Source organism: Erigeron canadensis, chromosome 7 (genome assembly GCF_010389155.1).
Source record: "Erigeron canadensis isolate Cc75 chromosome 7, C_canadensis_v1, whole genome shotgun sequence".
In the NCBI taxonomy this organism is placed as follows: Eukaryota; Viridiplantae; Streptophyta; class Magnoliopsida; order Asterales; family Asteraceae; genus Erigeron; species Erigeron canadensis.
This window is the reverse complement of record NC_057767.1, coordinates 28,988,586-29,002,791: the sequence shown is the minus strand read 5'-3', so window position 1 is coordinate 29,002,791 and position 14,206 is coordinate 28,988,586. Positions and strand designations below refer to the sequence as shown.

The following is a 14,206-nucleotide window of genomic DNA, read 5'->3' as shown; positions in this document are numbered from 1 at the left end:
TTGCCGATTGACGAACCATGTTCCTCGTTATGGCTAAGCTCATCAGGTTTGAACATGTGTTGTATGGTTAACCAATTCATTCCAACAATATCCTTATATTATTGTTTACGCCAAACTGATTGTTGGTAAATTTTTGTACATAATGGCTTTTGAATTCATGGTATATAAAACTTTTTTTTTTTTATCGACAAAAAGTTTTAACTCCCATAATATATGGTATAAATAAAAATAAACGATAAATGAAACTCGTAGTTTCGCTTATCTATAATTTATAATACATTATAGAGGAGGAATACCATTTTAAAAAATCTTAATTAAGGATTTTAAATACTTAATATATCCATCTTTTTTATTTATTAATTTAAACATCTCTACTTAATATACTTATAATACCCTTTAAATCACAACCATTTTTTTTCCTCTCTCCTCAAATCTCAACAACTCATTTTTTTTTCTCTTCTTCATATATCATTTTATTACTCTAATTCATTCAGAATCTTTTATCTCAAAAACCGTATATCGATAAATTATAAAAATTATATGGGTGTTCTTAAATTTCGTGCTATTTCATTAGAGATGTTATTCGATATACTTTCGACGAATTTTTAAATCCGAAGGCGAAGCCCGTACAACTAAAGTATTTGGCTATCACACTCTATGACTTATCATATCCTATAACCTATTACCGCTACCATCTCGGTACTTTTTCTCGTTGTTGATAAAAGAAATTTGAAGGTTCTGTTATTCAAACTTTTAAGTTTATAATTTATTTCAACTTTGAAGGAGCCACCTTAACCTCTATGTGGGTCCAAAACGAGATGGGTTTGAAGACTTTTCTTCTATAGACAAGTAATTCGATGTCGAAAGCTCCATACATGAATTTGAACACCCATGGGCCCATCCCACATTCCCTTTTGAGGTGACAAAGTTTAAAAGTAGTTTTCAATTAAAAATTTAAATTTCTTATATATAGAAAAAGTTACAAAATGTATTTATTTTAATTTTTTAAAGTTACAATTCTCACTCTAATCAAGATTTCTAATTGTTCTCAAAAAATATGAAAACAATCCTAATTGTTATCTAATTATCATAGGACATATGATTAATAATAAACCTATTCGTGTTATGAGTCTGCATCATAATCAAATTTATATACTTGAATCTGAAGTATTGGATCACAAATATGTTTATATTTTAATTTTTAATTTTAATCATAATAAGGTTTCGAAAAAATTTAGAATAGATTAATTATTGTTGTATGTGTCTTGTGGAATGACTATGAGAAACAATTTCATCATTATAAGCTAATAATGACAGTGACGAACATGTAATTATTGTACTACAACTTGCAAATTATAACACTTAGAAACGTATATCTTCAAAATTATAAGCTTTTATGAATTAAATGTATGAAAATATAATATTAATATTATCGTAAACCCCGTGTTCAATGTTGGACACATGTCTAAAATCTAATATATTTCCTATTTCAAAGAAATTGATTTTTCAATTTGATTATTTGAACATGCTATATGCCATTTAAATTTGTAAATGAGATAAACTAAACTCACATAAAAGCCTGGTAATGTGAGAGTTTAAACAACATATACTACTAATAACTTTTACGATCAGTTATACTCTTTTACAATTCGGGTGAAAATTAAATCCGACGAAGTTAATTAGATTACACATTGGAAGCGATCAAGTTTAATCAGTGTACTTAGTTAATGTATCTTGACCACTTTTGAATCTTATTGATTTTTTGATTACAAAACTTTAATTTATCAAACATCAAAATGACTGCTTGGTTTGCTAGTACGCTATTTGAAAGGTATAGAACTGATGGAGTACAAATTGATTGAAATCTACTTTGTCTACTTTTAGTTAAAGTGGTATACTTCACCTTTAATAATGTCTACTCTTTTACCATTCCAAATAGAATAAAAATAATACATCTACTCATTTAAATGTAAATTATCTAAAAGTGTTCACTTGGTTGAATTTACAATTTTACATACTAACAGAAACAACCATTAGTTTTAATAACATCTAATTATTTTAATAAAGTTAATTAAGACGTTAGATATTATTGTTTTTATATGTATAATTAACATCTAATTAACCAAACGAGTTTTAGGTGTCACAAAAATTTTACTTGAACAAAACCGACCAGTCACAATCTATTTACTATAGTTAAACTTTTAAGAATCTTGTTAGCCATAGCCTCAAAGACTTGGTTAACATGTAGAAAACATGTCATATATGTCAATTTTTCGTTATATCTAAAAAGACGGTTCATTTATTGCATAACATGATCTGACCATGCTTAGAACTTAGAAGAATTCAATTTTAAACAAAATAACTCAAAATTATCGTCTAAGAAAACGTATTTTCTTTGCTACGTACGTTCTCTGTATCTCCCTGATTTTACTTTTCTTACCCATCATGTGGACTTGTAAAACCTATATGTTTATGTAAAACCTATACATTTATAACAAGTGTGATTACTGATTAGCTAACCTTTTCAAACACGGCCAAGTGTAAAGAAAATACTCTTATACACAGTACTTAGTAGTTTGTTAGAAAAAAAAAATATAAAGATACTCCGTATAATAAATTTAAAAAAGAAGAAGCAGAAAATAAGATTGACATATTGAATTAAGTAGTCGGGAATGATCATAGTTTAATTAGCCCCAAGGGGGAGGGAGTCGACTACGAGCTCACGTGCGAGATGGAGAGGGCTGCAGCGAGCTTCGGGTGCCATCATGGACGGATTTACTATGGGGGCAGCGGGGTCAGCTGTCCCCACTTCAATTTTGGTACAATGTAATCTTTTAGTATTTAAACGGTATTTTGTAAATCTTTTTAAGTAAGAAAAAATAAATAGGAAATACATACAAATATTATCTTCGTTATCATAAACTTATTCTTTACAAATAATTGGTCATAGAAACATTAATTTTGAGATAGATCTCTCAATTGAGAGAATAAAAAACTTGTTTTAATTATTAATATAAAAATTGAAAAAAGGTTAAAGAAAAATTTTTCTTTGTTTGGGTATATAAATGTTGTAATACATTAATAGTGTAGGTGTTTGTGACAAAATTATTTTATTTCAAATTATTATAGTTATGTAGAAAAGATATATATACAAGCCAATTATTTCATAAAAGATATATTTTTTGGGTTTCTTGCATTATGATTGTATATATTTTCATTTAAAAAGATCTTACGCGACATGTGTGGTTTTTATTTATTAAAAAAACTAGGATTAAATATGAGTGTTACACCCGCTGTGAAGACGGAAATTCATTTGAGGGTCCATTTTCTATTTCCGAGTTAGAGCCCAATTTTTTTTTACATTCTCAGATACTATAAGTATGACAATTTTTTTTATAAAATTTGACCCCTCGCTAAACATTTTATGGCTCCGTCTCTGGGTGCCACGATTGCGAGCTGGGGTGAGCGAGCTTCTAGCTCGCAGGGAGATGGGTGAAGGCTGCACAACTTGACCGTTGCAGGGGGTGAAATGAAAGATTTTTAGGGGGGTGTTTTGTATATTTTTTGAACTTCAAGGCTTTTTCTTGTATATATAAAAAAAGACAAAGCTCCATTGTTTTTGTTTCTGTTCTGTGCGAATGAGTTATACCACGAACTTGTTTTGTGTTTCCGTTTTATGTTTATAGATTGATAGATATATACGATAGTTTTGATGAAGCCACTGTTTGATATATATATATATATATATAGAGAGAGAGAGAGAGAGACTGATGGGTGAGTTATTTTGAGAACCACTAAAAAAAATAAAGAAACGCGAGAACCAATCTTAGCCCTCCATTTATCAAGTTCAAGAAGAACATGATTGTCATTATGAAAAAAATCTACATCTCTCTCTTTCTCTCTCTTCTTATTAAATTAATAAAAATATCTAATTCATTAAAAACCTTTTATCTCACAAACCGTACATCGTTAGACGGAAAAAAAAAACATGTGTACTCTTGAAATTTCGCCCTCTTTCATTAGAGATGCAATTCCATATATTTTTGAAGACTTTTTAAATTTCGTTTTTTTTTCATCACGTTAATCATACACATGTGTAGGTTCATCCTACACAAGTGTAGGTTGAACAAAAATTATGATTCGGAACGGGCTTCGCCCTTAAGGATGTTCATAAACCAAAGCTAGTGGGGGTGATAGGTCATAGGGTGATAGGTCATAGAGGGTGATAGGTCATAGGAGTGACTAGTGATGGGTGATCTAGCTAACGGGCTTCGCCCTTAGCCACTATGGCTCCGCCATGGACTGACGGGCTCCGCCCTTGGCCACCATGGCTCCGCCATGGATTGACGGGGCTTCGCCCTTAACCTTCATTGTTGTGTACATATGTTCATTCATTCAACACATGTGTAAGAAAAGTAAAAATCATTAAAAGGTTCATTCTACACATGTGTAGGATATCAAAGAATAATAACTTACACATGTGTAAGATGTACGTGATGGGAAAAAAACGAAACTTAAAAAGTCGTTAAAAGTATGTCGAATTACATTTCTAATGAAAGAGGACGGAATTCTAAGACTACCCATGCTTTTCTTTTTATCTAACGATTTACGATTTGTAAAATAAAAGTTTTTTAGTGAATTAGATAAAATTCTATTAATTTAGTAAAGTAAGAGAGGGAAAAAAGGAGTGACAAAAATACCCCTCTAGTATTGGGAGGGTTTTTTTTTTATTTTTATAATCTAATCCATCCATTTTTTTTGGATCCAAGGGTGGAGAGGGGTTCTTGAGTTTTTTTTTTTTTAAATTCTCAAATAACCCCTCCTCTATAGATTGATATGTAAATCGGCTAAAAAGAAGTATTATAAACTGTTTGTGTTTCTTTTTTTATAATAAATAACCCATTTATAAAGGTTAAAAAAAGTTTTTTTTATCTTATGATTAAAAATTAAAAAGGTTAAAAAAATTATTATGAATAACTTAAATTTATACTCAGTATTTTTGTAAATAACTTGAATTATTATGAATAAGTTGAATAAAAAGTTTTTTTAAAACTCACTTTAAAATTTAAAAAGGTTAAAAAAATATTATGAATAATTAAAAGGGTTAATTATGTAAAGTTAATAATGTAAAAGATAAATTATTAAAATGTGAAGAAAAGGTTGAGAGTGATGGTTGTTATTAAAAAAAGGTTGGAAAAAATATTGAAGGGTTAAAATGAGGTAAAGTAATTTGATTGGATAATTAGAATAAGATGAGTGGGATGAGCCTTCGACTCCCTCCCCCTAAGTTATTGAAAGGTTTGGATTTATTCAAATCCAACTTATTAATCCGTATGGTGATATGGACTTATTGAGATCGATGACTTTGGTATTCTACGTATTCATTGTAATTGGGACTAATTAAAACAACAAAAAAATATCATCATGTATAACTTTGACTTAATTAACAAGCACTTTCAAGAAAAGAAAAAAAAAAGTTGCAACTAAATCCCAAACAAGAGAACAAAACTTTGGATGCTAGCTCACCATATCTTAAGTTCTTAACAAACAAAATAAAAAACTTCAAAAAAAAAAACATGAAAGTAACTTGAATTTGAGTATTTTAACAATATAAGAAACGTAAAAAACTTCAAAAACATGGAGTTATGAACCCTCTTCCATCTCTTCTCCCATAACTAGTATCCGAATTAGGCCACTGGCTTGACATAGTTGGAGGCACGATTTGCCCATCCGAGAATAAGGAGTTTAATGACTCCCCGAAAGGTTGAGCCAATGCGAGCTCATCCGGTCCATAAATAAGTGGACTATGTTGACCTTGTCGATTTATATCTTGAGCCGCCCTTCTTTCAACTTCAAGAAAATGGCCAAGAGGTATAATATTGTTATTAGAAGTGTTGACGATATCATCATCATTGTCTCTTTGGCATAAACAAAGACCAAAACACCAAGGTTTAAATTTCGTGTTTGATTTTGTGTTGGTTCCTAATGATACTGATTCTGATACCGTTTTGTGTCTTCTCCTCGAGAGCTCTACAATGCTTGACACACCCAAGAGGTTTCCTAGAGTGATGCTCCTATCGTGAAAGAAAGATCCCGTGGACTGCAATAATACATTAACATCTTTAGAATTGCGCTAATACCTAAGTTTATCATGATATTTCGTAGATCCGATCATGTATAGGTTTTTAAAAATCTTCTAACACAAAATTTAAATTTTGTCATTTGTTTATAAATTCTTCATAGATTTCAAAATTTTTCATATAAGTTTTTAACATTTTTTCTTTTTGGATTATATATCTTTCAATTTTGCTCTGTTTTGGATTTTTTTTTCATGATACCGTCTTTAAACGTATCAGAATTTATGACGGGGTGGTATTCCCGTTTGGACCAAGAAGGTCACATTAACGATCTCACACCATCTTGCAGGTACACCAAATGACCAAATGCTCTTAATACTTTTCAAAAGCGTTCCCTTAATAAATGCAATTGAAAAGCATTCCATTATTACAAGATTAAAATGTCGGAAATTCACTATATTCAAGGTGAAAAAGTATTTGGTTACTATTTTTAGTCGTGTTGCATTAATAGAAGACATGCTCATCAAATAAGCCAAACGGTTAAAAGACGATTACAATCACTCGTATATAAAAGTATTAATTAATTATTCCATCTTTAAAGAGTGTGGTTTGAATTGATAACAAACTATAAGATACCTGCGCAGTGGCGGACCCAGACAATTTTTTCGCAAGGGGCACCAATCATTTATGACGTACACTTTAACGAATTGTAAAAAAATAAAAAAGGAAAATTAAAAATCGTATCATACAATGATACTTCATAGTCCATATAGTATATGCATAATTAAATAATATTTGCCCATTAGTTAATTAAATGTTGATTAAAACTATTTTTTAGTTTTAAAGCAATATCAATATTATTAAAAAAACTCAAAATAAAAGTCAAAAGTCCATTTGTTAAATTATTTAAAAATTTAGAATCATAAAAACAAAATACCTCTTTAAACATCCTTATAAAATGCAAAGCGCTATATAAGAACTTTTGATAAAAATATAAAATAAAAGGCTTTTGGTGATTTATTTTATATTCAACCTATCTTAAGTTCTTAACCTACAGTACTACAAGACGTGAAAGAGTAAAAGAGGGAACCATTTCCAGATATTTCAACTAGCAAGTGGGCTTGGAATTCTTTTCTTTTTTATCTTGGACTGAAACCCTTTATAACCCTTTATAACAATAACAAATACCAACTGAAAACGTAGGATAGAAGTCATAGAACTATTTGATATAAACTACGAAAAATTTATAACAATTAAGCAAACTTGAGGAGGGGCATGGGACCACCCTCATTGTAAGGTGGGTCCGCCACTGCCTGCGCGATGCGGCGGTGATGGCGATGACAGGTGGTGGCGGCATGCGACGGTAGTAGTAACGAATGTTGGTGTACAGTGCTAGCGTCGACGGTGGCGGTGGTGACGGGTGGTACGTGGTGGTGGTGGCGGTAAGTAGTATATATTGTTGATATAATGTGGGTTTGATGATTATGGAATATTGAAACTTAAAATTCAACAAAACACGATTTGTTTTATAATATAATATAGATGTAGATAGATAATTAGATTAAAGTTTGACCGTATATTTGTGTGGGTTGAAATTGTTAAGGGTATTTTAGGTACATATAATGAATGAATAAGAAAATTGTTGAATTTGTGAGGGATTTTTTTTTTTTAGAGATAGAGATAAGACAGTCTATCTACCTAGATAGAGATAAGACAGTCTATCTACATTTTAACATCTTTATACACCTTTGAGGTATTAAAGCTCAAAATTCATTAAAAACATCGATATCCAGTTCACCTATAATCAATTATTCCACCTTTATCCAAATTCAAACTAGGAGCATTTTAATGTATGTCCATCGAAGATTTTCAAGCTTATGTCAGTTATGTGTACGTACCTATAAACTATTTTATATTATTGTTTTATCAAGTTTTTGAAAGTCTATAGACGCCAAGTTCATGCGTAATTGAACCATGGACGGAGAGAAGAATTGTGAAACCTAGCACTATCAGGCTTATCAAAATTTAATAAAAAAGCAAGAACGAGAGTATGAATTAATATTAATTTCTAGCGGAACCTAGTAATTTTTCATTTTTTTAATTTTTTGTTGAAAGGTTCAGTGGAACCTATGGTTATAAGGCTCGGAAGATTTATAAGATTGGGGATGTAAGTTAACAAGAAAAAAAATTGATGGTTTAAGAAATACTAATGTGACATAATAACATGACAGTATTAAAATTTTTGAAATGTGTCATAGTATAGACTATAGACACCTAATAAAATCTTGAAATGTGTCGTAGTATAGATAACCATCGGTTTAAAACAAGTAATACTCTATAGTAGCTCAGCATGAACATTACACACAAATTTATGCTAGCAATCACACAGAATTTATGCAAGTGTGCAATGACCTAAAATTTCAATACATTACATGGTATACAAACGAGACACATGTTAAATATTCCTTCAAAAATTCTTTTCAGGAAAGAGACTCAAATAACTTGCACACAAGTAATTTGACCCTTCACTAGTTTTATTTCGTTGCGTTATTCAGATACTTACTCACGAAATGCGATTAAGTTATCTTACCAATTGTACGTTGTTCAAGTTAGTCAAGTAATCATCACACATTTTCAAGGATTTAGAGTTTTTTTCCAGACAAACGTATAATTTAAGAGTAAGGGCGCGTTTGGTTCACATAATGTTTTTAGAAGGAATGGAATCTGTTGAAGGAATTGGAATCTGATGGAATGGAATTTGACGGAATGTTTTTCATTTTTTTAAGATTTAAGTGAGAGACGGAATGCGATTCCTTCTCTCATCCCCATGGAATGGAGATTCCATCAAATGAAGGAATGTTGACATTCCAACGGAAGGATATTCCTTTATCATTGAGCAACCAAACGCACTAAAGAATGAAATAAAATTCCAATTCCATCAAATTCCATCAGAATCTGCGAACCAAACACGACCTAAAAGTTGAATAAATTGTCATAAAAAAAAAAAAACTTTGTACATAACACAATTTGCCCGGGTTAGCTTACGTATGAGAGCCGACTAATCTAGTAATCTAAGGGCAACGACCCATTTTACTAGTAGCCCAACATCATCACGAGTGAGCCTTCGTGATGACAAAGGAGTATACTTAAAGTGAAAATTACTTGACTGTCCCAAATATATTTTATAACATATAATTTTAATCAATTTATTTGGGTTTGTAACTATGAGCAACGAAATCACAAGTTTTCTGAAGTTACTTTCTCTATCTATAATGTGGTTGCTCATATAATTCGACCTTGGCATTTAAAATTACTTTTACCATAACCAAATTTTAGTTACCACTAGTCTTAGTGTTAAATTGTATAAATTGTATACATGTTGTGCTTAAACGAACTACGACCAACTCCCAGGTATAAATAAAAAATAAAAATACTCGTATCATTTTCCACTACTGAAAAAGAGAATCAATAATTGATTTTACAAATTAACCTAGGAGTGCTACCAAGATGCTGAAACATATCACTGACTCTTAGCAGTCTTTTGTAGTACAGAAAAGGGTATCTATGTGAATTAAAAGCAACGCCTCAGCCATTTTCAGAATAACGGTGATTATTTTTAGGAGCTACGTTTTTCTTGTCAATGTTCTAAATATTCTAAATATCGGTATATACCAGTCGATATTACCGTAATATTGGTATTAGAAACTATTCCGATACAACTATTCTGGTATTTTGTCAAGTATTTTCATTATTTAATACCGGTCGGTATATACCGGTATTTAAAAAAGATACTCCCTCCGTCCCATTTTGGTTGTCCATTGTTGACTTTCAAAGTCTTTTTGTTTCAACTTTGACCGTAAATATTTTTGTTTATATTTTATAACACTTGATATAAAATATATAAATATATTTGATTTTAAACGAACTTTTCAATGATATAACTTTCATCAAGTATTATATAATACAAACAAAAATATTTACGGTCAAAATTTTTGCAAAAAAATTTTAAAAGTCAATAGTAAACAACTAAAATGGGACAGAGAAGTATATATTAAGGTCTAGAGGTCTGGTATTTGAGAAAGTTGCACATTTGAAAAAAACAAAATATACGATATAAAAATAATAATAAGGGAAATGATTAATCCTCCTAACAAAATATTTAATAAAACTTCCGTACATCTATACTAATGATCGATTGTTACCAAAACTGTAAGATACTCCTTTGATTTAGGGGGTGCTTGGTTAAAATAAGGTAATTGTAATGGAAAACATAATGGGAATACTAAGTAATGCAATCAAAGCATTCCATTATATTGATGCTTGGTTAGTAATCCTATATATTAAGTTGGATGTATTTATAGATATACAATTAGTAAAAGTTTTTATATTATATAATTGTGTATATATAATTGTCTAATTATAATAAACTAGCATGGTTCCCGTGCATTGCAGCGACACCATTGATAACGTGTTTGATGTCGTGATTGCCCCGGAAACTATATAAGTGAACAATCAATTAAGCGAGATACCACAATGATAATGTAGGTTCAATAGCAGCCAACGTAAACTAATAAAATTCATGTATTAGGCAATCAATTGAAATGAAAAAGTGAGATGGTTTAGATATGAATGCATTTGAATTGAAATAGAAGAAGGACAATTTTATACATTTGCATGGTTACATTTCAAAACTTTAGGAGAGAGAGTATTATTTCTTTTATATAATAGTATAGAAAAATCTAATATTAATAAATTTTATATATAAGATATATGTAACAAAATTAATATTAACTAATATATATATATATATAATAAAAATTTGATATATACATTTTAAAAGAAAAATAGTATATATATTAAAAAAAAAGTTTAGGTGATCAGAAATCAGTATCATATAAGATTGCTACGACTTACATATTCTTTTTTTTTTTAATTAATAGATATATTAATTTAATATTAAATAACAATGCCCATAATTGATTAACAATATTAATTATTATGTTATGAGAATAGAACGTACAAGAAGGTAATTTGTTGGAAATGAGTGGAGAGAAAAATTAGGAGGTGGTTAGTGATGAGAAATTAAAAAGTGGGTAATGGATTGTGATTACCCCAAATTACTCTATAATGCCTCATTATCCATTTTTAGTATTAATTAACTTATTTTTTTTTAACTAAACATAGTCTTTTATTATTATATCCATTCCTCACTCCTAAATACATCTAACCAACCACCCCTAGTATTAACAGTTAGCTTAAGAATACAGTTCCATTTAGTAATTTCACGTCTGTAATTCTGAAAACAATGTCTTGGCAATTTGCAGAGTACACTATTTCGTGGAAATACGGTTATTTTCGAAAATGGTTGAAGTTGACTAATTTAATGTTTTAAAATTTTGTTTAAATTTAATACAGACATATGAACTTCATTCATACTTCTCTTAATTTTAAAGTTTGATTTGTTATGTCTAACATCAATTTTTTAGGCATGTTTGACAAAAGTAAATACTAGTCATATCTATCATTTTTCATTTTTTTTAAAGTGAGATGATCTATAACTATTTTTGATTTATTTACCACAACATACCATTCTTATAGTTGACTAGAAAACGCGCTATATAAGGTTACGATAAGTATATCGCCTCCAAGGCTGGCAGGGCCCGATCTTATAAGAGATTTACAAATTAATACAACATTTTAATTGTCCACATTTATATATTAGTTTTATACTAATCAGACATAAACATTTAAAATAGAGTATGCAAACTAATACATATACTAAATACATATACTCTTAAGTTATATTTGTGAATATAGTATACTCTTTTTTTAATATTGCAATGTGATAGCATCCGGTGACAACACCGCTTATCTTGAGAAACTTTATAATTCTATTCATTTTTTAAGGCTAGATTCCCAAAACATTGTAAAATTAAAAGGAAAAAAAAAAACAAAATAGTCTTCTAATTACTAGTGTAATGAGTCAATGATTCTCTTACATATCAGTAACATTGAACACTTAGTTTAGACATACTTTAATACTTATTCACAGTATTAGTGTATGCTTCATAGCAAAAAAGTAATCAAATAGATAGGATATACATATATATATACCTCAGTGTCCAAATCTGAAGAAGAATGTGAGAGAGATGAAGGAGAACCACTAATAAAAGTACTGAATGAGACAGATCTCATATTCAGAGGCTGTAAACCTAAAGGCCATCCACCTTCTTCAACCTGCAGTTAAATCAGTCAATTCAAGAAACCCCCACTGAACCATATGCATAACCAGAAATACCCACATGGGTTTTAAGGGACATATATACCTGATGAGCCATGCACCTGTGTTTGTGTACTAGGCTTGATTTGTTTGTTTTTTCAGAGTCTAAATTGAAGGACTGATTGAATTTATTTTAGATGAGAATGGTCATGTCATTTGATGTTTAGTGGGTACCAAAAGCATTAGATTTTAATGGTCTTTAAAGGGTAAAAAACAAAGAGATTCATGTTGAAAACACATGGTTTTTTTTGGAAGTGATATTACTATTACAAATATTAGTTATTATATAGTTGTACACTACAAATATGAACTGCGTAATACAGTTTATATTTTTATTTTAGATAATTAAAATTTTGTTGTATAAATATCATGTTTTTTTTTTGGGTTGTGCAAAGCAATGACATTTATAGAATGATGATGAGGGTCAAAAAGAGGGTCTCACCGCTTATTATAGCATATATATCTTTACCCTACAATATCTTTGCATTCACCTTCTAAATTAATTTGAAGTGGTTAGCATGTATTATTGTATTGACTTTAAAATTAAAATAAGATGTATTTTAGACTTTTATTTAACTGAAAGAGAAAATCAGTGCAATCATTTCCCACCATTCTAATTTAAAATTTTTAGTTCTCTACCATATTTCTCGGCCTAACCACTCAACTTCAAACATTTTACTCTCACGTCTCATTACACACATTACATTATTTATACACGTATATACGGTGTGGGAATATATGCAAAAACGAAGGTTCTTTTTTATTATTTAGATAAAACTTAGAAAGAATTTCTTTACATATATAAGACTGGATACATCTCAACCTTCTATATACACCGTTAAAGTATTGAAACCTAAAATCGATAAAAAAACGACATTAGGTGGTACATTTATATTTTACACCGGAATACACACATATCCCATAAAAAGCCCAAACTAAAATAGCCAAAGAAATAACAATTTTTGATCGATCTAATGATTAATGATACTAGCTAATATATATTTGCTCTAAATATGAAATTTCACTATTAACTTTATGCTATTATATAACCCATATTAATCGTATAAGGGGTTTACCCCTATTAATCGTCATGTTTTCGGACAGATTAATATGGCGTTTTCTCATATTGAATATTTGAAATAAACATTTCTACTCCGAGAGAGCTCTCTAGCGCGGGCCCAGTTAAAACAACGTATACTATACCTCTCGTTGTCGAATTACGACACGAAGTTTCATGCGAAATTCACCTTTTAAAAAAATAAAATAAGAAAAGAATATAACCCATACCCATTAGTTAGTATAATTATAATTAGTTAGTTTGTTGACTATTTAATTGAGTAGATGTATTAATACTACTTAGGAGAATTGAGACTTTAAGGTTGAATTTGAAAATGCTATATGTTGGAGATAGTATTTTTCCTGAAATTACATAGTTTTTTTTTGAACTTGAAAAGATAGTTATTTGAAGAGAGTTATTTTAAAGAAGCAATGTCGTTGAATCTAAATTTACCATTATAAAAAAGTCACATAAAATTGAATTGGTTGAATTCAAAACCAAGTTACTATGTTTTAAAAAATTTATACGTTAGCCGAAGTAAATTACCTTTCACATGCATGAGTGGTATTTCAGCCTTTTTTTTTCTTTTAACTATATATATAACACTCCAATATTTGTCCCAAATGAATAGTCTCTCAAGAAGAACAAGTTTTCATAGTAACTCGTAACTACGCAACCACCCTGAATTGATTGAATTTAAAACTAAGTTAGTTTATCTTACCGATTTACATTAGCCAATATAAATTTTTACTGTTTCAGATGCAAAGCTTGTCATTTCACCCTTTCCTTAAA

At 29.7% G+C, this 14,206-nt stretch overlaps 1 protein-coding gene across 1 annotated transcript; it reads right to left on the bottom strand.

Moving 5' to 3' along the window:
* Positions 1–5,497: 5,497 nt before the first annotated feature.
* LOC122607597 (uncharacterized protein At3g17950-like) lies at positions 5,498–12,541 on the bottom strand. Its single transcript, XM_043780609.1, has 3 exons — positions 12,404–12,541; positions 12,192–12,314; positions 5,498–6,100 (listed from the first exon to the last, which is right to left on the bottom strand). Exons 1-3 carry the CDS (start codon positions 12,413–12,415, stop codon positions 5,630–5,632), a joined length of 606 nt encoding a protein of 201 aa, XP_043636544.1. The 5' UTR covers positions 12,416–12,541; the 3' UTR covers positions 5,498–5,629.
* Positions 12,542–14,206: the final 1,665 nt, after the last annotated feature.

Bases quoted from the DNA above. Each gene is read 5' to 3' on its own strand.
- LOC122607597 (XM_043780609.1), bottom strand. The intron at 6,101-12,191 runs GTATATATATAT...GTATTATTGCAG, and splicing joins CTTCAGATTTGGACACTGAG to TCCACGGGATCTTTCTTTCA.